Source organism: Bubalus kerabau, chromosome 13 (assembly GCF_029407905.1).
Source record: "Bubalus kerabau isolate K-KA32 ecotype Philippines breed swamp buffalo chromosome 13, PCC_UOA_SB_1v2, whole genome shotgun sequence".
In the NCBI taxonomy this organism is placed as follows: domain Eukaryota; kingdom Metazoa; phylum Chordata; class Mammalia; order Artiodactyla; family Bovidae; genus Bubalus; species Bubalus kerabau.
The window spans coordinates 13,378,409-13,401,896 of record NC_073636.1 but is presented as its reverse complement, the minus strand read 5'-3'; the positions used below and the strand labels follow the sequence as shown (position 1 = coordinate 13,401,896).

Genomic DNA, 23,488 nt, shown 5'->3' with positions numbered 1-23,488 from the left:
TTTTCTATGTGTGCCCCCCACTCTCGCCTGCCCTTCTCCCACCCCCAAGAATGTCAAGAATTTGAACTCCCTGTTCTTAAGGTGAAAGGGCATCAGCTCAAATCTGTACGGAGAGAAAAAGTGGCAAACCCTGAGACACTGGAACTCTCCAGCCACAACTGCTCCCAAGTTTACGAGGGCAACAGGCGGCCACGGCCCACGGCCTTGGGTGCTTCAGGAGTCACGGGAAACCACGTCCGAATTAGGAGCCAGGCAGATCCTCACATGCGTGTCAGTAATTCTCTACTTCTTTATTTCAACATTGAGCTTTAGCTTTGAAATATTTGCTAAGAAAGCAGAGAGGCAATTAACAGAGATTCTTCAAATGTGTGCCAGGGTTACACATTCTGTCAACAGAGTCAAAGGAAACTGTACAGCGTAAGTTACAAAACGGTTATTTCATGTTTCGCAAACATTCCAATCCACCCTTCACTGTGGTGTGATTCAACAGTAGAAAAGCAAAACAGACATAATCTCAAGACCCAGCCCAGCTCCTCTCCATCTTGCAGAGAACCATGAGGAATCTCAGCTGCAACCTGCCCGCCTGAGAATCTCAACAAGGAAATCCTCCCATTTCTCTGGCAAGATCTCCTCGAGGCCAGACAAGGAGGAGGGAAGAGCAACTCAAGAGCGGACCACAGAACTTCCTCCAGCCCCGGGGGATGCCTTCCTCTGGGCTGCATCGCAAGCTCCCAAGATGCCCAGTTTCCCAAACACATCGATGTTCCTGTCTGGGGTTTGCATTCTCTCCCAGTGTGTAGCTGAACACAAGTGGGCTCTGTTATCTTGTTTAAACTCCTTTTGCTTCAATTACCTAGAGCTACCAGATTCTAGAAGAGCTTGGCCACCACTCTTAATACGATGTTATTTGGTTGTTTCTTAAATATTTTAACTTTATTATTTCTTTATATTATTATTCCAACAGACTGCATGAAAGGCAGTGATCACTAACACAGAACACAACGGGCGCTAACATTCAGCCAGGCTGCTCTCAGGACCCAGGGCTGGCGGGCCTGAGCCGCTGACATGCACGCGGGTAGCTCATACACTGCTACCCTCATAGCACAGGCTGCAGGAGAAGGACAAAGGACATATGCTCTTGTACCCTTAGAAGCTATTTAATAAATATCATCAAGAAACAAAATGGAAAAAAAAAAAAAATCAGCCCCGTGGAGCACAACCACCTTAGGTCAACTGAACGTCACCCAGTTTTTTCAACCAAAAATGGAGAGAAGAAGAAAATATTAAAATAGAAACAAAAAAACCAAAAAAAAAAAAAAAAAAGCAGTACTTAACACTAGCAGGAAATAAATTTATACAACAATTCAGTCTGTATAATATGATGAAATAAATCTACAACTTTTCTTATTTTGGTGCTTTGAATTATACATACAAACAACAATTACAGGGACATGTTCACAAAGCATGAAGGCCCAGGAAAGTCTAGTTGAACCCTCCAGGGCAACCTGAGAGTGGAACACGTTGCCCAGAGTAATAGAATTTCCTACGCAGAGGCCCACAGCTTTGAACGAATGATTTGCCTACAAATTTTTTCTTTTTTTTTTCCTTTTTTTTTTTTTTTCTTTTAATGCATCAAACGACTGTAACCAGGAAAAGGAAACAAAACTGGCAGTTTGTCCATTTGGATATCAGACCTAGTTTCTTCTTAATCGCCACTCTTTATTTTCCCCCCATTGTCCTTCAAAGGCATGGCGTCCTCCGTGCCTTCCTGACAGCGACCGAGAGGCAATCAAGTCTTCTTCTTTCAATGCACAGTATTTCTTACAATATAAGTTATATGCAATGTTCGGTGACTTTTTTTTTTTTTTTTTTTTTCACAGCACTAGAGAGACCCTGTTCAATAGGGAATGTGAGTCTGAATGGCTTATTCACAAATGGGATCCAGATTCGGGGAGTGAGAACACAGACACCACGGTAGGCTGCGTTGTCCGAGTGGCCACAACATCAGGTTGCTTGATGCCTGCAAAAACACACAGATCCATCGAGTTTCGGTTTCATGATACTGCTCCTGCGAAAATGCACGTGGAAGGGGGGCCGAGGGACTCTCGCCTGGAGCCCTGTGAGTGGTGCTCGAGCAGGGACCCTAGCCCATGGCGGTGACCATACTGGAAGGGTGGTGAGGTCCGAAGGAGAGGCTGGACGGCGGGTGCATCGGCGTGGGCGTGGTCAGCATGTGGCTGGAGTGGCTGAAGGGTGAGATGTGACTGAGCGAAGACATGTGTCTGGAGAGGGCGGCGGGGTTGAAAGAGCTGCTCTTGGGGAAGTCCTCCAGCGCGTCGTGCACCTTTTTGCACTTTTTGGATTTGCTAGACATTTTTCGGTTTCTGGTCTGGATCCCTTCCTTCTTCATAGTCAGCGGTCTGTTAATCTAAACAGAGATCAATTTTTTTTTTTACTTTTTTTTGGCTGGCTCTGAGAGGGGGCAGACTTCCACACCCAGGCACAGGTTCCTCTGACCACCCCAGATCAGGGATCTGCTTTCAGGGGGCCTCTTCCTCCCCACACCCCCTGATTCCTTCCCAGAGACCCCAGAGTTCTGCAAGTGAGGGTTCTGCGATGGGGGGATGGGCGGGGGGGGCGGGTCTCAGCTGCTATCAATTTCAAAAGCCAAGAGGCCCCAGGTAAGATGTTCCAAGCAGGGCTTATTCATTTTATTCATTTGCACCAATCACTGGGGGGAAAGTTGGTCTCAGGGAACTTTCTGTCCCCAAGGACCATACTCTTGAGCCACCCAAGATGGCTGTATTTCTCTGCTTCACTAAAATCTAATAACTTGTCTTCTTCCTAGAATTGCCTTACACAATTTCAGGAGAAGAGAGGCAAGGGAGGGATTTTCAAGAGGGAAATATATCTGGTCTACTGGTCCAAAATCTGACTTAGAACTCTGGCACCACTAGGCAATCGATCTTAAGGGTTTTGTCTCTCTGCCTTGAGAAGCCCAGACTGCTTCAAAGTAATTTTTGCTTGCCTGTCTTCTAATGGCCTTTTGAAACAAGAGGTGATGTAAAATCTCCCCCTAAATAGACAGCAAGTGGGAAGCTGCTGCATAGCACAAGGAGCTCAAGCCAGTGCTCTGTGGCCACCCCGGGCTGGGACGGAAGGTGGGAGAGCGGTTCAAGAGGGAGCGGACATGCGTATGTATTTATGGCTGATTCATGGCGTTATATGGCAGAAACCAACACAACACTGTAAAGCAATTATCCTCCCATTAGACATAAAATTTTTTTAAGTCATTTTAAACACAGGGGAAAAAAAGATCTTCCCCTGAAATTTGTACATTCTGGGGCCGGAATTTAACATAACGTGTCTTGAAAAAGGGAACCTCTTGCCCCCGCCATAGCAACTGTGATGATGAAGTTGCAATTTCTACCTGGTCCTGACGACTCACTTCTAACTAGATGAGCAGTGAAACAACCAGTCCACAAGAATTTAATATTCACTTAGGGGGTACAAAGCCCTGTGCTAGCCTGAAAGCACTCTCCTCCTAAAAAGCAAAGCCTAGGCATGAAAGATTTCCCTGGCAGTCCAGTGGTTAGGATTCTGAGCTTCCAATTCAGGGGGTAAGAGTTAGATCCCTGGGCGGGGAGCTAACATCCCATACTCCAAGTGGCTAAAAAAACAAACAAACAAATACAATTCCAGGGTAAACAAAAGATTTAGGAAAAAAAAAAAAAAGACCAAGCATGAAGTTGAGGAAAAAGACCAAGGCAAGCACCTACTCTCATGATCGCTGCTCTTGTCTTCAGGGCAGCATAGCATCACTCTCTTCCTGATAAGCCCCACATGTTTTGTTTTGAATACACATTTGCTTAAGGTGGGGGTGGGGGAACTTGACAAAGCAAACTAAGATCATTCCCCTCGAGGAGTCAGAATCAGATTGACCTCAACAGCAGCCACCTGCCCCACACACCAAACCAACCACACATTCAGTCCCATTTCCAGGGAAATGGGCAAAGGGACTCAAGGGGGGAAGGTCTTAGTCATTCCTGACTCCTTGGAGCAGAAACCACTTCCTCCTCCAGGGTCCTCAAGAGTGGAGGAAAAGAAGATTTCACGACTCAAAGATCTGCCTGTTTGCTCCAAAAGCTAGAAAGAGATAGTGAAGGAAGTGAGAACCCAGAAGTCAAGAGGGCCAGGCTGCTGATAACACTTCTGGGAGCAGCAAACTCACGGCTTCTAGGGGCTGAGCTGGTCACCCGGACAGGAGTGCAGACCTGCTCGGGGTGGGGCTGACCCCAGCTCTGCCCCTTGCACAGGAAGGCCAAGTGAGTGACGGCAGAGGACTTGAAAGGTTGTTGCTCAGAGAACATCTCAGGGTTTCTTCCTCAAAGTTATAATCAAGATAAAGATGCAGCCTACAGAGGCGATAGGAATCTACTGTCACATCAAATCTCCCCTGAGATATCACCTAGACACACGCTCTTCATGATGATATCTAGATATACAGGGCCAGGTATCTAAATATAATATCTAGTTACACAGATAGCCACACAAAGCCAGATAACTAGTCCCAGCACTGATACTGAGAGGTAGTTATCTACACACCTAGATAAGGAGACAGGAGCTAACTTAGGGCATGCCTGGTATCTCGATGGGCAGAACAAAACACAACAAGATGAGAATGTTCATAGATTAGTATCTCTTATTGTTAAATACACAACAAATCCGCCTCCTTCTGTGAATTCTTACTAAACCAGAGAAGGCAGAAAAACCACTCTGGAGGATGAGCACGCGTCTATCTCCCAGACACTGGGGCCCAGGACAGGGTGAGGGCACTTCCATGGTAGTCCAGTGGTTAAGAATCCACCTTGAAATTCAAGGGACACAGGTTTGAGCCCTGGTTGGAGAACTAACCGACTAAACCTGTGAGCCACAATGAGAGATCTCCCACGATGTAACTAAGACCCAACACAGCCACATAAATGAATAAATATTTTAAAAAGAAAAAGAATAGAGTGGGAGTAAGCAGTGCAGAAGGGCCCTTGACTTCTCTTGGATTAATGAGAAAAGCATATCTTTCAGAAATAGATGGCTTTTCAATCAGATACAACTGAGATCACATCTCACTGTGGCTGAGCGGTCAAAGAAATTTATAGCTGGTTCATTTCTCATAATTCCTATACTTCTATGGAAATCAGAAAGAAGTACATACACACACACAAGCCATTACTCCCAACAGATCTCTGGTATATTCTACAATAAGAAGGGGCTCACTCTTCCCTTGTCCCCAATGGTCCTGAGCTCCTGATCTCCCTGGAAGGTCTGTCGCTATTCAGAAATCCATTGGGCCCTTCTGATTCATCACCCTCATCCTTGTTTCTCTGAATCATCATTTTTTCAAGTAAAACAAAATCAGAATAATTTCTGCCCTGTCTACATCATGGGACTCTTTGAGGCTCAGATGTTGTCAAACAACAGGAGTTCTTTGCAAACCATACATCACACCCCCAAAATCATTTTGTTGACTACCATTGGGTGAGCACAGGAACTCTATGGCCCCAAACCTTCCAGGTTCTAATCACAAATCTGCTTCTCTCCATGGCAGTGAGCAAGGAAATTCCCCAAAGCAAAAACAGGCCTGGGGTTTCATCACTGATAAATGTACACAGACCACAATCTAGGGATGCAAGAGAGAGAAATGATGGATTGTAAAAAGACCCTCATTCCATCAGCTCCAAGCCCTGAGTATCAAGCAGAGATGACATGCTGGCAGGGGGGTGTATTACAGGGTCCCCAGGAATCAACTCATTCCCAAGAGGTACCAAAGGACTAGATTGCTAAGGTTACCCTGGGAAGTTCTCCTGAGATTCAAAAACTCTAACCAGCAAATCTTCCTCCACAATTCGCAAGTGTCTCTGGGTAAGACTCGCTGACTGCCAGGATGGCTCTGAGCAAACCCCTCTGCCTGTCCCCAGTTCACTCCCAGACTCTGCCAGTCAGACTGGCCAAGAGACTTCAGGAAAACCAGACGGAACCATAGAGATGATATGAGAGAGACAGGGAGAGACAGACAAAGACAGAGAGAGAGAACAAATTCTTTCTCTGGGATTAACATAAACATCAGGCATCATTAGGGTCACAGCCTGTCAGCCAGAGTTGTACGAGGGGGAAAAAAAAATAGCTGAATTTTTTTTAAAGGTAGAGATATTACAAAATGGGAGGATCCCCAAATCGAAAGATCAAAACTGACATGGCCAAATCCACGTAACTGACTGGCAATTATCATTCTGCTAATATGATCTATAAGGAAAAAGGCATTCTTTTCCCTGGAAAGGATAACTTCCGCAGGCTGCCTTGCAGGAGTTCTCCCGGGGAGGACAAACTCAGCAGATGAAGTATCTCAGCCATTTCATCTCGTCTCTTTTATACAGAGAATCCGTTTAAAATTCACAGCACAGGTTATGCCAAGCTCTCTACCACTCAGTAACTGAATCACCCTGAACTCCTGCATCGTGCATCACAATCCTATTTACCTTTCTCTTCCACTCTCTGGCACACTCTTTTTTTTTTTTTGCAAAAAGTTTAAAATGCAAGAAAACATCAAAATATGTCTGGCAACTTTTTTTGGTTTGCTAAGGGGAAGATTTTTTTTTCCCCCTTAAAAACCCAGATGAGGTCCACCACGCATTCTGTTTCCAATACAAACTAAGAGGTTGGATCGACCTATTTTAAACCCTTCAGTCTTGACAAGGCTTCGCTGTGCCCAGTCCTTTCCCACACTGGATCCTCCTGCAATGATTTTTCTGAGGCTCCTCATTGTGTGATTCAAATGGATCATCAACAAGGACCTACTGTAGAGCACAGGGAACTCTACTCAGTTCAGTTCAGTTCAGTCGCTCAGTAGTGTCCGACTCTTTGCAACCCCATGAATCAACTCTGTAATAACCCATACAGGTAAAGAAACTGAAAGAGAACAGATACATGTATCCGTATAACTGAATCACTTTCCTGAATATGTGAAACTAACACAACATTGCACATCAACTACATGCCAATAAAATTTTTTTTTTTTAAATCAAGAAGGGGAATGCCATGCACTGTGCATCAACCGAAGGAGACTGTCTGGGGGGTGGGACCCCCGGACACTTACATTGTGCAGCTTATAGTAGAGCCCACAGGCATTGCAGACAGGGTCTCCATTGGCATTTCTTCTCCACAGAGTCGTAGTTGTGGTTTGACAGTTTGCACAGGACGTACCTGCCCTTCTTGCTGCCGACTGGGGAGGGGGTAGACAGGGGAGGATAAAAATCAAAACACATGTTAAATGGGTTTGCAGAACCACGGAGACCAACTTAAAAAAAGAAAAAAATTATCACTGAAATCAAAACTAGCAAGTGGCCCACATGAAAGTAATAAAGATCCCCAAAAGCTGTGTCAAGAGGAAAATTAGAGCTGACCCACTGGCCTAGGAGTAGATCAGACCATGGGCTGGTGGTCAGTAGGTAGCCTGCTGTCCCCCGGGGTGAAGAATTTGGGAGGATCAGAAAGCTGACCCTACCTCTCTAAATCACAAGCTATCCCCACCTCCTACAAAGTCTACCAGATGTTTCATTTTTATGGGTTGCAATAATTTTTGGAATTAACCAGACATGTTTGGGTACCAAGCTCTCTGTGGCTTTCTTCACCCGGCCTCTAGGAGGTCCTTTCGAAGAGTGACTCCCCAGAAAAACAGCTCTCAACAAGGATACTGGTCATCACAAGAGACTAACAGCCAAAGAAGAGGAAACCCAAGCATCAGAAGTGCCTTCTAGATCCCAAATCAAGAACTGCTAGATGATAAGGAGAGCAGGGTGCTGACAGTGTGAGAGAATGTCTGTGCACATGTGACTGACACACATGGGGCGGGCCACAGAGAGAGCACCAAACCAGAACACCATAAGTGAGCCAGACCCAGCCCATCTGCAGCTATCCTAAATGTGCACGGCTCAGGCTTTCAGATTCGGCCAACTCATGGTGACAGCCATCTTCATCCTCTTTAAGTGGTTTTCAGTTAATGAGACAAACTAAGAAGAACAACGACTTCTGCAGTCCACCAGGAACATGGGCCCCACTTCTGTCTTCAATTCATCTGACTCCCTGGAAAGTTTCCTATACGCTCTTCACAGAGCCAAATGGTCACAGGTCAGATGTCAGTCCCAAGCTGAATTTTCATTATTTGATTGTGTCACGGCCTTCATTTCCTTTAAAAGGGAGATTTTTCTTTCACTTTTTGACGTACTTAAATGCATCAGGGGACTATTCCCTGCACCCATACTCAGAAAAAAAATAAACTTAAGCTCAAAAACTTTTGAAAGAAAATGAAGGTGGGTCCCTGGTAACCCCTCTCATCTCCTCACTACTCCCTGTAACATAAAAATAAATTTTCAACTGGAAAATTATTTCTGTCCCTGGACTCAAAAACATTATCAAAGGCAAGAGAAAGAGAAAGAATTTAGCTGCTCTTTATCTGTGATCAAGAAAATTCTGGCATGGTTATGAGAGCATGGAACAAAATGACAAGGATCAGGGTGAGATTTTCCATCAATATTTTATCCAGCAAGAACTTGAGCCAAACACTCAAAGTGGCCAGATATGGAAAACCCGGAGGAAATTCTGAATGAACCAGGGTGATTCCTTTCCTTTCAAAGCTACTAAATTGTCCCAAAGATGCTCCCCTTTTCTACAGGTTTAAATACCAGAGCTATGGCACTTTTTTTTGCTTTTTTTTTTCCCCCCAGTAATTCTTAGTTTCTGTGTTCTGTGGAACTAAAAAGGAAACACAGCCCTTCTCCCTCGTAACTGAGAAAGTTCTACTTTTGAGTAGTCCATTTGGAAAATAATTCACCCCAGTCCAAAAGTGCTGTCTCTCATTCCACAAGCCTCTGTCCACCCGCCTTTATGAAACATGATCGTTTAAGACTTAACTGGTGTTCTTGTACACTTTTGGGAAGAAAATGAAGTTATGAAATTGATGCTTAAGGATTTTGACAATTACATTACCATCCGATGATTATTATCATCCTGGACTGGTTTTCTACACTTTAAAAGAAATACTTGGATACAACAGACTAATATCTACTCAAGCACCGGATTTCTCAGCCCAACAACTGGAAAGGGATGGTTCAAGCACAAAACATCAGCCAACAAAATAAGAGTTCCGAGTAACGAGCCTCGTGGTATAGTCCTTTGTAGTGTCTTGACGATATCATGAATCTAAGCAAGCTCAGACTTTCAGTGAATTTATACGGAAGCTCTGAAAGTCACACTGTTTGGTTCACTAGCAGAAGACAAAGTGTATTGATAAAGCAAGCTAGAGATTTATGAAAATCCTCCACCACTAGGAATAAAAATTTCTATGGGTCTTCCCTTCTCCTATTTCCAGCATGGCCTGAGTTTATTTGGTGTTAGATATGCATCTACCAAGGGGTGGAGTGGTCTTCAGTGCAAAGCAGAAACTGCAAACTGGAGAGACAGAGCCGGGAAGGAGAGACAGGGAAATATAGGAAAGAAAAAAAGAAGTTCTAGATACTCAGAAGTCAAATACATCTAAGCACTAAAAATATATGCATATATATCCTGAATGGGCCCCCAGTGTCTCTCTGGAGCATATGAATTCTATGGAACTAAAAATATAAAACCACCCAGAAGAGATGAGTAAGAAAGAAAAGACAGCTTCACATGTGACAGCAAAGGAACTCTACAATTAAAAGCGATTATTACTCAGAGTTCTAGAGATTTCTTACGAAAGATGAATGAGGACAAAACTATATAACATTTTAGCAAGTCTAGCCCTCCTAGGCAATCCACCTCAGACAGAAGAAACCTCGAGAAAATGTCAAATGCATTCTTGCTCATCAACCAAACAACCACGGGGTCTGAGACTTTACTGCTCTCTATTTCTTCTTTACCTTTTAAAAAGAGCCCGATTATCATGATATCATGGTTTATTTTAAAAAGAACGTTTTTGTTGTTAGTTTTCTTTCCTTTTTTTCTTTTCTTTTTTCCCCCCCTTCTCTCTTTTTTTCCTAAGGCCAGGTTTGGAGTGATTCAGAACATTCTTTTGTGGTGTGATCATATTCATTCTGCACCAACACCTCCAGTCATTTTTTTTTTTTTTTTTTTTTTCAAACAACGTCTTGTTCTGATACGTTCAAACATCTTGATGTTTAGGTTAGGGAAGCTGAGTTGTTGTTTATGAGTTATCTCCAGAGCTCAGATATCCGGCAGCTTTTTCCTAGGAAGTTAGCTTTGCACATGAGAGAAAGGAAAAAAAAAAAAAAGTACCAAAGAGCATGGGGACAAGTCGGAGGAAGGTTGAGAAAGCTGGAGACGGGGGCAAAGATCAGAAAAAATAAAGCCTGGAGACCTAGGATGGCCAAAAATTAAAGTCACGTGGGCATGGCCATCCCTAGAAAGATTTTCATTCTTCTGAAGAGGATGTGAAAGGTGTTGATTTGCACTAAAATCTAATGAGGAAAACAAATAATTCTTTTAAAAGAATGCAGAGGATTTGGAGGGGTCCACCTTACAATCTGAGGGATGCTACTTCATCCATTCATCGGCAAGGGGAAATTCCCCTCCTCCCCTCTCCACCTGGTGAACGTCACCACCACAAAAAGCATTTTGATCTCTTGACTGTGGTTAGAGTTATCATTTGCCAAGCCTGCTTTTATTTGTCTGTTACATACACTTGCTATTCAATCTGGCCTGAGGTTCCAAAGACAAGTTTGCAAACGAACCTCTCCTGCTAGTTTTCCTTATATGTGCTTGCTTGTGCCAGGTTTTCTCAAGTATCCCTAGGGGTCAAGAGGTTTAAGAAAGGGAAAAAAGAGGGGGAGAGAGGAAACGGCCACCGGGCTGGCGAGAGTTCAAAGGGAAAATCAGACTAGATGCTAGGAGAGACCAGGGAGCCGGACAGAAATCAGTTTTCCCCTGTGTTTACCTGTGGCAATTCCTCAATTCTACAGACCACGGAAGAAGAAAAACTCCACAAAGGCCACTGGCTGCTGCTTGTGCAATGCAGTTAATGAGCCCCATTCATCTTACAGCCCTGGCCACATGAGATCTCACCCGGGGCACTAAGGCAGCACTGAGACCATCATCACTTCCTGGGAGACCCCTTCTGTGACTCCAAAAACAAGTTCTGGGTGGCACCTAGGAGCCTCCACCCACCTACTAACCTTCTCTGTGAAACTGTGGCTATCAACACACTTTCAATCCGTCACCCTGGTCCCGTTAAAGCAACCATTCTATCAGCGAAGATATTTAAGATTGGATAAATCAGAAGTCAGCATCCTTAAAAATGTGGTAAGTGACTTAAGAACCATGGAGGGGGCGATAGAGAGAGAGACAGAACACTTTCCTGTATATTTAATTTGAAAAAAAGAAAAAACAAAGACAAGGGGAAAGCTACCCCAAGCCAGCTGACACGATTTTGAGCCGTCCTGCCAATTTCCTGCAGAAAGCTCTCGTTCCTGAAGAGGGGAAATTAAAGACACAAAATGGAGAGTGTCAGGTCAGGGCTGCCCCAGGGACAACTCACCAGCCTTCGCTTGGGCTTGATGAGGGGCCGGTTCTGTCCGTTCATCTTGTGGTAGAGCCCGCAGGCGTTACACAGGTAATGCCCGGTTCCGTCTCGTCGCCAGAGCGGGGTGGATGTCGCCCCACAGTTCACACACTCCCGGCCTTCTGAAAACAACATCACACATAAGTCACTTACGGAAGACACACGAAAAAGCTACCAGCAGAATTAGGGAAAGAAAGCTAAATAGACAACTTTTTTTTTTCCTCTTTTTCTTCTTTTGCGGAACTTTCTCACCTCCAGCTCCCTTGAAAAAGAATGACTGTTCAGCCCTCTCATGGCCTGACCATTCCCATGTATTCATACATGCATGTATGTACTCACAGGCACACACATGTACACACACACGTACACACACACACAGAGCTCCCTGGCCCAAGAAGTGACACGGGAATCAGAAGCAACAGACACCTGTCCGGGGCTGGCCCCACTCGATGGGAAAGATGAAGCAGAGCCCAGGAGGAAGGCGGATTTCAACTTGAAACAGTTCCCTGGGAAAATCCTGAGCCCCGGACAATGGCAAAAGCTAACTACCCCTTTCATTTCCCTCAGAGGAAAACAAAGATGATCCATTCTCATCACCAGGTCTGTCTATACAGATTGATTAAATAATGACTATCAGGATGAGGCCAAAGGAAAGATTCATCAATGGCTAGATCGAGAAAACAGATAATAAACAGATGAACAGATGGATCAATTGGCTGACTGATTTTTAGCAGCGAGGGCTTTAGGTTTTACTTCCAATGAAATTGTAAACGTCCCTGGCTAGCAAGGAAAAGATGAAGACCCCGTAGGGCCCACTCCTTCCCCACCATCTCTCTTTCTAGAAAAGGCCCAGGTTTTCTGTGGGTTTCCAGCCCCGGAGACTCCAGTCTGAAGGGTTGGAGAGACACACAGAGGCGTCTTGAAGGCGAGGGAGCTGGAGATGGGGGAAGGGAGACAGAACCAAGGGAAGTGTTAAGAGGTGACGAGTGGATCAGGAGGATGGGCCAGTTTGGGGAGGGGGAAGGGAGGCCCTCCGTCGGCTCGTTAACCAAGGCCTGCCTGCAGTTGCTCTTTTTCCAAAAAAACAAACAAACAAAATCAACAAAAAAACCGGCCAGGCCAGGTTGGAACAACGCTCACTCTAGGGGTTGGAGAGTGACCGGGCCCACCTTTGGAGGGGAAGCCCCCAGAGGGGAAGCCCCCACAGGGAAGCCCTCCAGATGCTATTGTAGGAGCTGCCTGCCAGCTCTTCTGAACTTCTGCAGGGGGAGGAAGCCGAGGAAGGTTTCTGGGAGAACTTGCCCCACTCCTAGGGGGCTCATTCCCCTGAGGAAGACACACGAGCTTCACAGCCCTCCCAGACGGAGCCAACCGGAGCCAGTCCCTTCAAGAACAGGAGGATCTCCCAGGTGCTGGGGGGAGGCTTGGGGATGGTGGGAAAGATGAGCCCCTAACAGTTGTTTTTAAAGATTAATCAGCTGACCCCAAACTACCAGGAAGACGGGATGGGGGTGGGGGAGGGAACCAACTGCCCCTGGAGGGCAAGGCCAGCCCAGGGCCCGGGGCCCTGCTCAGGTTTAGGAAAGCCCCAGACCCAGCATGAGGGGTGGCAGGGAATGGACACCCCCAGAGCCTGGGCTCTTCTCCAGGAACGGGCTCTGGGGAAGGAAACGGACTTTTGGAAATGAAAGTGGCTGTGGCCTCCTTTTACAAGCTGGAGGTACTCTGAGGAGTTTCATCCACTTTGCTTTTCTCAAAAAAAAAAAAAGTGAAGGAGTAACGAGATTTCACATTTTGTTCCCCCTACCAAAAAGGTTCTTAACGCGGAGTCTACAGAGAGCCTTCCAAGCAGCCCCATGATGATCCACACGAGCATGGCCCTAAGCGGCCAGGAGGGCTTGCAAGGCACCCAGCAGGCTCTGGGCTGAGTCACAAGCAGACGCCTCTGCTCTGGGGTCAAAACTGGAGGGATGCGGCCGCTGAAGGTGCGGAGGCGCAGAGGAAGAAGGGAAGGGCGAGTGGGCGAGGAGTGGCCACAGGCAGCCAGGGGCCCCCCAGCCCTTCTGCCTGCCCCAGGGCAGGCCCAGCCTCTCCTGGGGGCAGCCATGCCCACCGGCCCAACTCAGCCTCTCCTGGGGGTAGCCATGCCCACTATCCAGCCCATACTGACTCCCCCACCTGCAAAGACAGGGGCCTCAGGCTCCCTGCTGTCTCACCCCCCAGACCTTTGGGGGTGTCTCCTGGACCCCAAGCCTCCTCCATCACCATTAGCTTGGGCTGGACTGCCCCACTCCCAGGCACCTGGGCCACCTGGGCTGGGGATGTCCCCGCCTGACACCATCAGTCTGATTTCCTTTCCTTTGTCAGGCGGCAGGGAGGATGACAGCTTCCTTTTCTGAGGGACTTTGAAAGCCAGCAACGGTTGCCTCTCCAGCGAGGCTCTGCACACTAGAGCAATTTTCTGTCTTGATTCACTCGGCAAGTTCGCGATTGCCTCGTGTTGGTTTTCTCTTATTATTTTTTTTTTCCTTCTCTCCTTGTTGCCTCTAATCTGTGACTTCAGCAAACAACCAGTTTTCCTTAGGGAGGCCCTGACTGTCTCCTGCTCTCTTTCTCCGCGCTCAGTGCCTGGTGTGAGCAGCTCAGACAGACACCTCGCGCTAAGGTGACAACCGCAGGCCTCTTAGCATTCAACAGCCATTTTCAGACACCCCTCTGCCTCTGACTGTAAGCCTGAGCCTGGAGTTAGATGGAAAGTGGTACGGATATTGCAGAGGAAAAAGGGGGGAGTGGCACGCCCCATGATGGAGGGGAGCCGGGGAGAGCTAAGAATTGGTCCCCCCCTCCCCTGCTGAAGAAAAACGGCTTATAGTCTCGTGTTTGCAAAGACACATCCCAGCCCGACAGCCCGGGCGTTAGAAGCAATAGGTGCTCTAAACCACAGCTCAACCGTTTCTCCAAAATGCGACAACCCTCTCTTCTCTGGGCTCCTCCTTCAGGCGATTGTGAAGAAGAGGTTAAATTAAAAAAAAAAAAAAAAAAGCAACCACTAAAAACCAAGAGAGTCCCCTTCTCAGGAATTCCCACCCCTTCTACCCTCCTTAGGAGTCTGGAAACTTCCCCTGCATGCACCACACTCCCGAAAGTCCCAACTCCCTCGCTGCCCAGGTGTGCGGCCCAGGATTTTTTTTTTTTTTTCTCAAACTGTGAGAAAGCAATAGGGAGGAGGAAGTCAAAAGCCAAATTTAAATCGGCTCCTCTCCTCTCTCCCCAACCCAAAAAAAGAAAATAGGTATATAGGTGCCCCTGGTTCTGGTTTAGGGAAACCACAACCCTCTCCCCCACCACTCCCCAATGTCCCAAGTCTCCAGGAAAGTGACAAAGACAGGCTCAAGGTGCGCACAACAGAGTGGGGGGTGGGGGGGTGGGGAATCAAACTCCAAAATGAGGGCAGAGGACCAAAGGCATTTGGAAAAGTCACTCTGTCCCCTCCCCCCCACACAAACCACCACCCCAGCCTCAGAGACCACGATCTTCCCCCCAACTTTTCAGCCCTACCAGAAAAGAGAACTTTAAAAAAAAAAATCCCACCCTGACCTCAAAACTGCACAGGTTTGGCTCTTATTGCCAGCAGCCATCCAGCCTTGATCAACAACCTCCCCCTCTGCGCTTCGGGGGACCCTCCGCTCCCCGCTTTCCTGCCTGTCCTCCCTTCCTCCCGCCGCCTCCCTCTCCCTCGGCCGACTTTCATGTACTGAACATGCAGGTCTGAGTTTTTCTGTCAGCCTAACCGCATCCGGGCTCTAGTGAAGTTCCTGGCTCGGGATAAACAATGCAACTGTCGCGTGCAGCAGTCTGAAAATAATTGGATTAGCTGAAACATATCAACTAAATAGAGACAGTCCTGCCCAGGCAGTCGGAGTGAATGTCACCCTGGAAAAAAAAACCCTGGAAACTGATCTCATGGTCACTGGGGCGCCCATAGCCCTCGCGCTCGGAAGTTTTCTAAACCCGGGTTTTGCAAGCTCTGTTTCAAGACTGGTTGTCTCATCCAGAAAAGACAAGCGATTTCCACCACTTCAGTGTCTACAGAGTCTGTAGAGAGACTGGCTGGGGAGGGTAGCCAGTTAGGACAGACCAGGACAGACACCTACTCTGAAATGGATATTTCCCAAAGAGACACGCCAATCTTCCCAAAACCATCTTGGAAAAAAAGGAATACGTTGAAAAGGCATCTCAAAGAACCCCCAACTCTGATTCAGCCACTTCGACATGGGTAGTGGATTATTTTATTTTTAAAGCAAAAAAAAAAATATTTTGTGTGGGCTTTGCATTTCCTTTCATGCCAGCCTCTACACCACACATGCAGCTCAATTTTAGGGGGGGCGGCGGGAAGGGTGCTCTTCTGTAAGCAGATGAGCAGAGAAAGCAGAGACAGGCACCTGGGGAATCTTTTTCCGTCCTTCCTAACCCCTCTGGCTTCAGATCAATCGGGGAGTAGGTCGTCAGACACCTTCCTGCCCCTGCCTAGTAATGGGCTCCCCGTAGTAGCCGAAGACACTGCAGGTAACAAGTCCTTCTGATCGTCACTGAACCGCTTCCCCAGGGCGGAGCTCCCCTCTCTACCCAGAAGTCAGGATTCGAGCCCCCTTTGCCACGCAGAGAATGTGTGTCCTGCTTTTGCCAGGGTCCCGCCCCCGACGAAAAATATACACATACTTTATTTATACATGTCTGTGTCAAGGGCTGTCCTCCGGTGACTGCCTGACCCCCTCTGAGCTGAGCAGAGGGAGAGAGCCAGGACACAGAGGCCAGGGGGGTCAGAGGAGGGACCTGTTTTGTTTGGGTTTCAGGAGGTTTCGTTTTAGCATTAAACACTAAAGATTTATTCCCTCGCCTTCCATTTGGGCTTGCAAACTGACTACAGGTTACCGCCAGCACCCACCAGTACCCCCACAGGACAAGCAGGAGATGGGGCTTTGTTTTTGTTTATCTTTTTCCTTCTCCAGCTCTAAGGGGGCCTTTTCAACCAGATCCCACTTGCCCTCTGCTCTGAAGACAGGACCGAGACAAGACACACATCCTTCTCTCCCCATGGAAGAACTGGGAAGGCGGCTCTCTCGTCCCTGCCTGGGATTTCAGATTGTGAAGGGGGCTGGGGGGCAAGGGGGGAAGGGTCTCTGGGGGAGAGAAGGTTCCTACCTGTGCTGGATCTCGCCTTGGGCCTCGACTTGCACCCGAAGCCAGTGGGGGAGCCCCCAAGGAGGCTGCTGGGCGGGAAGAGTCCAGAGCTGTACTCGGGGACGTAGGGTGGGTAGGTGGTGATGGGGTGGTGGGCCGAGGCCGCAGCCCCTCCCAGGGTGGCCATGCTGCCTCGGGGGTGCGCCGACTCCAGCTTCATGCTGTCGGGCAGCGGCACCTGGTACTTGATGCACTCCTTCTCGTCCTGGCGGCCCGAGCCGGCGGAGCCCGGGGTGGACAGGGATGGATCTGGGGAGACGTCCTTCGGCGGGGTGGGCGGGAAGGTGAAGAGGTGTGGGCTGGAGTGCCCCGCCGACAGGGAGGAGGACGAGGCCGGCGGGTAGACCGACAGGGGCCCCGGGGAGCCGTGGTGGATGGACGTCTTGGAGAAGGGGCTGAGGTTCCAGGGCGAAGCGGTGTGATGGCTGCCCAGGGCCTTGCCACCATCCAGCCAGGGCAGGGATCCGTGCAGCAGAGGGGGCCGGCACACCTGGCTCCCTGTAGGGGAGGGAAGGGGCCAGAGAGAGACACAGGCAGGTGAGAGCAGCCCCCAAAGGCACTGGGGGGCGTTCGTGCCCTCCACCCCTGCCCCCCCCTCACCCCGGCAGCAGGACAACCTCAACACAGACTGGCCCCAGCAGTACCTGGGCCAGCACACCCCTTTCACCCCTGTCTCCTACACCAAGGTCCCACCAGATCCAGGGAATCAAGGGCCTACATCTGACCCTTGAGACCTGCTGCGATGGAGCAAGAAGGGGCCCTGGCTTTCTTGGCCTCTCCAGATACACTTTCTAAATCACAGCCCCGAGGTCCCTCTCTGGAACCTGACTTGATTTATTGGTTTCCTTCAATGACCCAGCGGCCCCTAGCCTAGACCTAATCCCAGGCAGCTTGATAAGAGGGTGGGCTGTGAGGGATGAGGCCTAAAGGGGTGAGCCCGGCTGCAGGACCACTCAAAACCAGAAGGACACTCAGACCCAGCCGCCCAGGCCCAGAGCAGGAAGGATAAGGCTTGGAAGAGAGGGGAAGGACCATTTTAGGGTGACTTCCATGTACCCCTACTTCACTGCTGGCTTATAAATGACCAGGCCTGAAATGAGATTTGCAGGAAAATTAATTGCTCAGGCTTTTGGAGAAAGTTTCCAAGGCTAGACCCTGGGATGGCACTTTTGTCTGCCTTTGTCACCCTCCCAAATCCTACTGAAAAAAAAAAAAAAACCAGGCCCATCTCAACCCTAAGGTTGTGATTCCACCAGGGTAATATAAGAATTTTCACCTGAGCCCCAGAGACACAAAATTCCAGTTTCTGTGTCTATTTCACTCATACGCAGTAAACTGAGCCCTCCTTTAAAATACAGAGCCATAAGGCAGCCCTAACTCAGACCAAAAGACACTCTGAGAGGGGTAAGTCTACACGGCAAGTGCAAATCCACACACTTATTGATCTTTTAATCCAGTACCTGTCTCAGCGTTTGACATTCTATTTAACCATTAAGAACAATACTGAAACTAAAATCTTCAGAGAGAGGAAGGGGAGGGGAGATGAGGGGGAAGGAGAGTTCTCTGAACACTGAGGGTCATGCTTCACATTATGCAGGAAGTCGTATAGTAAATAATATTAAGGCTGCATTTACCTCATTTCCACTTAACTGCTGATGTGCACAGAACGAGGGCAAAGAGCACCCCCTCTGCAGAAACAATTGTTTAAAGCCTGGTGACAGCAGAGTGAGAACGCCGGCTCCCACAGGGGCTCTGTCATCAGTCCCAGCCCTGCGACCTAAGCAGGGCAGCCAGGGCGGATCTCCAGGAGAGCAACGCACAGTTCCTCCACCTAAAATGTTGCTCTTACTTTTTCTTTGGGAACCCACTTACAGATGGAAAGTTTGAAAGCTTTCCCCCTCAACTACATAGGGCTGGGTTTCTCTTTACCATTTCAGAATTCCCCCGAACTTCTCAAGATGAAAAGAGAAAGAAAAAAGAAAATACTGGAATTGCATTCATAGAAGGAAACCCTGATGGATCCTAAATCTTCTTTGGGACCCTATGGGTCAGTTGCAGGCAGGAGGAGAGAGAAAGGCAAGAGTTGCCGGGAGCAGGCAAGGAGGCAACCAAAAAGCATAGACGCAGGAAAATTCTGTGCAGGCGGGAATCTAGGAAATCCCAAACATCTCAAACTTAAAATGGTAGTTTTACTACCAAAACCTGGTCAAGCACCAGAATCCCCTTCCTCGGAGCCTAGGAGTCAGGAGATATGCCTAAAAACCAAATGCACTAGTTTTAGGGAAAGGCCGAAACACAGCGAGGGGAATAAATACATTCCTTGGGCCCTTCTGGAAATGTGCTGGAGAAACACACCGAGGCACGCCGGCAGAAGCCCCCGAGAGAGAACCACTGGATAAATGGGGGTGCGAAGCCCCTAGAAAGAACTAAGCCCCAGCCAAGTTTGGCCCGCGCCGGAGGCCCGGCCTGGGGAACGGTGACCGGCGGAGGCGGAGGTTCGGCTCTCCCGGCGCCCCGGACCTCCCAGGCCCCAAAAGCCGCGGCCGCGCGGGGAGAGAGGGCTGCCGCGCGGCGCCCGCCAGGTGAGCGCCAGGCCCCCGGGCCGCAGCCGCGCAAAGGCGCCTGCTGCGACTGTTTTGAAAAACAGACTCTAGCGACGATCGAGACGCCTTCCTCGCCCATTTCCGGGCCCCAGTTTTTTAAATGGAGCAGCAGCGGCACTTGGGGGGCGCTTTGGCCGGCTCTCCCCACCCCCTGGTCCCTCCCTGTCTCCCCGACTCGGGGAGCCGGGACAGCCGGTCGGGGGAGGGGTGGTCCTCGCACTCAGGGCGCACTCACCATGGTGGGTCGGAGGATACCTCTGCACAGTGGCCCTCACCGAGTTTCCGTAGTAGGACGGGACGTGGTTGCCTTGACCGTCGATGTTAAAAAGTACATCCACCTCCTCGGGCAGAGGGTACTGCGCCGGGTCCATGTAGGAGTGGCCGAGGCCCGGGTGGTGAGTGTCCGGGTGCTGCCCGTTGAGGACCGCGGGGTGGTGATGGCTCACCCAGCGAGGCTGGTCCGCCGTCACCTCCATGGCCCCGGCTGCGCTCGCGCCCTCTCGCCGGGCCCGGAACCCGCGCGCGGAGAGAGAGGGCGGTCGGGGGCTCCGAGGCTCCGCAGGTGCTCCTGCCGTCGGAGGGGCGGGGGTCGTTTAAGGATTTGTTTTCAGTGGGGGAATGGGAAAGCTGGGAAGGAAAGGTGAGTAAGTGAGATTTTTTTTAAAAAATAAATCTTTGCGGGGTAGTTTAGCAAAGAGAAGAAGAGGAAGAAAAAAAAAAAAAAAAAGAAATTCCCAAAATTAGGTACGGGAGGACAAAAACGGGCCAAATTGTAAAAGGGGAGCGAGGACTGGCTAGAATTCTGCAAGTGAGGCTCCTGTTCACCGGGGGCTCCTCGGCGGCTCCAAGACTGAGTCTTTCTGGGCCACCTGCAAAGGAGAGAAGGGGAGACCTGGATGAGATCCTAAGTACTTAGCACCTGAGTTTATGAAGTGGCATCTCCTCCCCCCAAGCCGTCCTGCCCCGCGCCCGCGCCCCCGGGACACGCTAACACGCGCGCACTCGCGCACGCCCCCTCCGGAGCTCGGAAAACCGGGAGGCAGCGAAGGACCCGACGTCTCCCAAGCGCATCCCCAGCTGCCTGGCTCTCCCGGGATCCCGGGACTGACTGAGCGGTTCCCACTTGAACGACAGCTCCCTCCCTCCGGGGACCCAGGTCCCAGGACCAACTTTCCAGCCTCCAGAAACTCCCCGAAAGAGGAGGGTTGAGTTTTCCGTGCTTTAAAGTTCTCCCAAATGGAGAGAGAAAACAAATCAAAGTTTAAAAAAAAAAAAAAAAGTCGCCAGTACCAACCTGGGTAGCGAGGAGCAGAGAGGAAGAGAAGGAGGCGTGCGACCGGGAGAGCAGAAACTGCCCGGTCAGATTGCGTGGCTCGCTCTGCCTCGCGCGCTCGCCGTCCCTCTCTCTCTCTTTTCCTCTCTCTCTCCCTCTCTATTTTTTTTTTTTTTTTTTTTTTTTTACAGGGAATGCATTCTTTCTGAAAGTATCAAGACGGCGCCAGGCAGCTCAGTGTTCGCAGACAGCTGTGGCGCGACGGAACTTAAGGAGGTTCTAGTGTCATCCGCGCCGCCGGGGGAGGAGCCTGGCGCTGGCGAGGAGGGGACAGGATCCCAGTACAAGGAAACTGCAACCCAAACCCGCTCAGGACTTCACCCCCCCACCCCCACCTCTCCTCCCGCCCCTCCACTGACCGGAAAGGGGCGCCGCGGAGGGCAGCCCGGGCGGAGGGGCCGCGGGGAGGGTGGGCTAGGCGCGCCAGGGGGTTCGGGGCGGAGGGGGCGGGCAGGAGGGAATACGCGCTCTGGCCCTTTAAATGTGGCTCCGGCTCCTGCCAATTCATTCCGGCTCGATGGATTATTCCGTACCGGGGACACCGGTCTGCCCCATTCATGAAGTTTATTCTACAGACGGCCCTTCTTTTTCGGACTTTTTAAATGAGCAAACATTTTTTTTTGCATTCATTCCAAGGTATTGGGTCGTTTATTGATGTGAGGTCTCTGCAAGTAAAAGTGGTCAGGAAAAAAAAAAATGTAATGTCAGAATACATGGAGATATGCGTCTCTTGAGAACTGCCTAAGAAATTGAGGAACTGGGGGGGGCGGGGGAGAGTTGGGGGGTCAAGGGAGGGTCGGGGGCGGGGCGGAATGTGACTTTGATTGAAATGTCGGTGGCAACTTTTTGGTGGTCGTGGTCTACATTGCCCAGCCTCTGGCGTTCACAAGCCCCTGGCAAGAATGTCTCAGCTGTTGCAGCTGTCCCTTCCAGACCTAATATTCGTAATCAATGCGTGCTTTTGACCAGAGTAACAATAGTGATGGATGAAAAGGGGGGGAGGCGAGAATCTCTGGTTCCCCAAGCACTCGGGTCTTTGCTCCGGTTACCCAACTTGTTCCCTCTTCCCCGCCCAGAGCCCTATTTACTCCCGCTCCCGGCGTTTTTCCCCAGCCCCCTCCTGCGGCCCCCACCCGGGCCGCCGGGCAGGACTGCGGCGACCTCCCCGGGGCCCCGCAGCTCGCGGGACTCGCTGGGTCCGGCCTCGCAGCCTCGGGCGGAGGCAGCAGAGATCAGAGACAGCCCGGCGAAGGGGCGGGGCGCCCGGGGCGGGGCCGAGAAGGGGCCAATCAGCGCGCGAGGCTGCGGCGCGGCCGCGATTGGACGGCCCCGCGGGCTGCAACCTCCCCGGCCGGTCTCGGTGCTTTGAGCCACTGCATCCCCTAGCGGCGCTCAGGCTGCTGCAGCCGTCTGGCCCCAGAAAGCGGCCCGGGTGTGCTAGAGTCGGGCGGGAAGCGAAGTCTCAAGGTTCCACCCGCGGCTCCCCTCAGGGCAATGTGTGCAAGGAGAGAGCGTGGGTTCTCCCGCAGGCTTTCCCACGGACGGTACTGACAGTTTGATTTGGGGTTCAATTGGAAGGCATTATTCCCTCTTCGCTTCTCTACCCCACCCCGTGACAATTCCCTACAAATACACCTAAAAAAGTCAACATAGAAGAGACCATCCCTGAAAGTAAGTGCTAGAGGATTCCTTCCTTGCGGTGAAAGAAAACCATCCATATTCAACCTTAACTCGGTGTGTGTATGGGGCGGGGGTGGGGGGGGGGGCTGTCCTGCTTTTAATATACAATCCTCGTAGAAAGACTAACAAATTTCATTTGGAAGAAATAGTGGAAACGTGGCTCTTCCTGACGTGGAAGTTTTCTTGAGTCTCCATTTTCTTAAAGCTGACGTTTGTTAGATGTTTGTTAGAAACATCAGCTTGAGTTTCTAGACACGAAACGGTAAGAAAGTCCCTAAATTAACCCCCCTCCCCATGTTTCTCCTGAGCCCACTTAGTCCCTGCTTATTAGGGCGGCCCAGTAAAGGAGCATCGATTTTCCTTCATTCTGACCACGTCTCTCTAGGGCCAGTCAAGCTGGCAGCCTCTCCTGCTCACCGCGCTCTCCAAACCTTTTAATTATTTAGTTTCTGTCTAACATTCACCGGAAACCGCTCCATAAACAAGGACAACGGACTCATACACATTGTTGCTAAAAGTCCCGAGATTCAGCTTAAGGATGGCTGCAGAGGCGGAAAAAAAGAAAAGAAAAGGGCATCTTTGCGCGTTGATCTAGGACCCGCCGACACTAGCCGGACCCCAGTTCAAAGCGACGCGGAAAATACCAAACGGAGCTCTTTGGTCCTCTGCGCCAAGACCTGAAAGTCCAGGAAATAAAAGGGACCCATCCTCGGAAAGAGACGCTGCTGACGCCAGGACTTGAAAACGTTAACTTCAGAGGCTAAAGCCGATTTTAAAAGACAAAGAGAAAATATCCCTGAGAAGGAGGCCTTCCGGTGTAGTGGCGCCTCTGATAATGCTCAAACTTTGGGGGGAGGTATTATTCATTTTAATTAAATCACGAGCACCAAGTCTGGCTGCACTGACCTGAAGAGCCACCCCCAACCCTTGGAAAAATAAAAGATCTCGAAGGCCCCTTCTTGGTCTGGGTGGTTTGGAGCTGGCAGAGAGGAGTGGGGGCCTGCGGCTGGGTGCCCGGTGTAATGG

At 49.8% G+C, this 23,488-nt stretch overlaps 1 protein-coding gene and 1 long non-coding RNA gene across 4 annotated transcripts; one reads left to right on the top strand and one right to left on the bottom strand.

The window, feature by feature from the left end:
* Positions 1 to 265: 265 nt before the first annotated feature.
* GATA3 (GATA binding protein 3) lies at positions 266 to 21,066 on the bottom strand. Of its 3 annotated transcripts, none has more exons than XM_055543521.1 (6): positions 20,744 to 21,066; positions 19,685 to 20,318; positions 16,808 to 17,344; positions 11,582 to 11,727; positions 7,151 to 7,276; positions 266 to 2,428 (listed from the first exon to the last, which is right to left on the bottom strand). In XM_055543521.1, the coding sequence occupies exons 2-6, from the start codon at positions 19,923 to 19,925 to the stop codon at positions 2,144 to 2,146; spliced, it is 1,335 nt and encodes a 444-aa protein (XP_055399496.1). In that variant the 5' UTR covers positions 19,926 to 20,318; positions 20,744 to 21,066; the 3' UTR covers positions 266 to 2,143. The 3 variants fall into 3 exon arrangements, with proteins under 3 accessions (XP_055399496.1, XP_055399497.1, XP_055399498.1); XM_055543522.1 differs by having other exon boundaries at positions 11,582 to 11,724; XM_055543523.1 differs by lacking the exon at positions 7,151 to 7,276.
* Positions 12,859 to 14,610, top strand: LOC129625347 (uncharacterized). The gene is made up of 3 exons (XR_008701358.1): positions 12,859 to 13,014; positions 13,420 to 13,590; positions 13,973 to 14,610. It is a non-coding gene; the product is annotated as an uncharacterized LOC129625347 (long non-coding RNA).
* Positions 21,067 to 23,488: the final 2,422 nt, after the last annotated feature.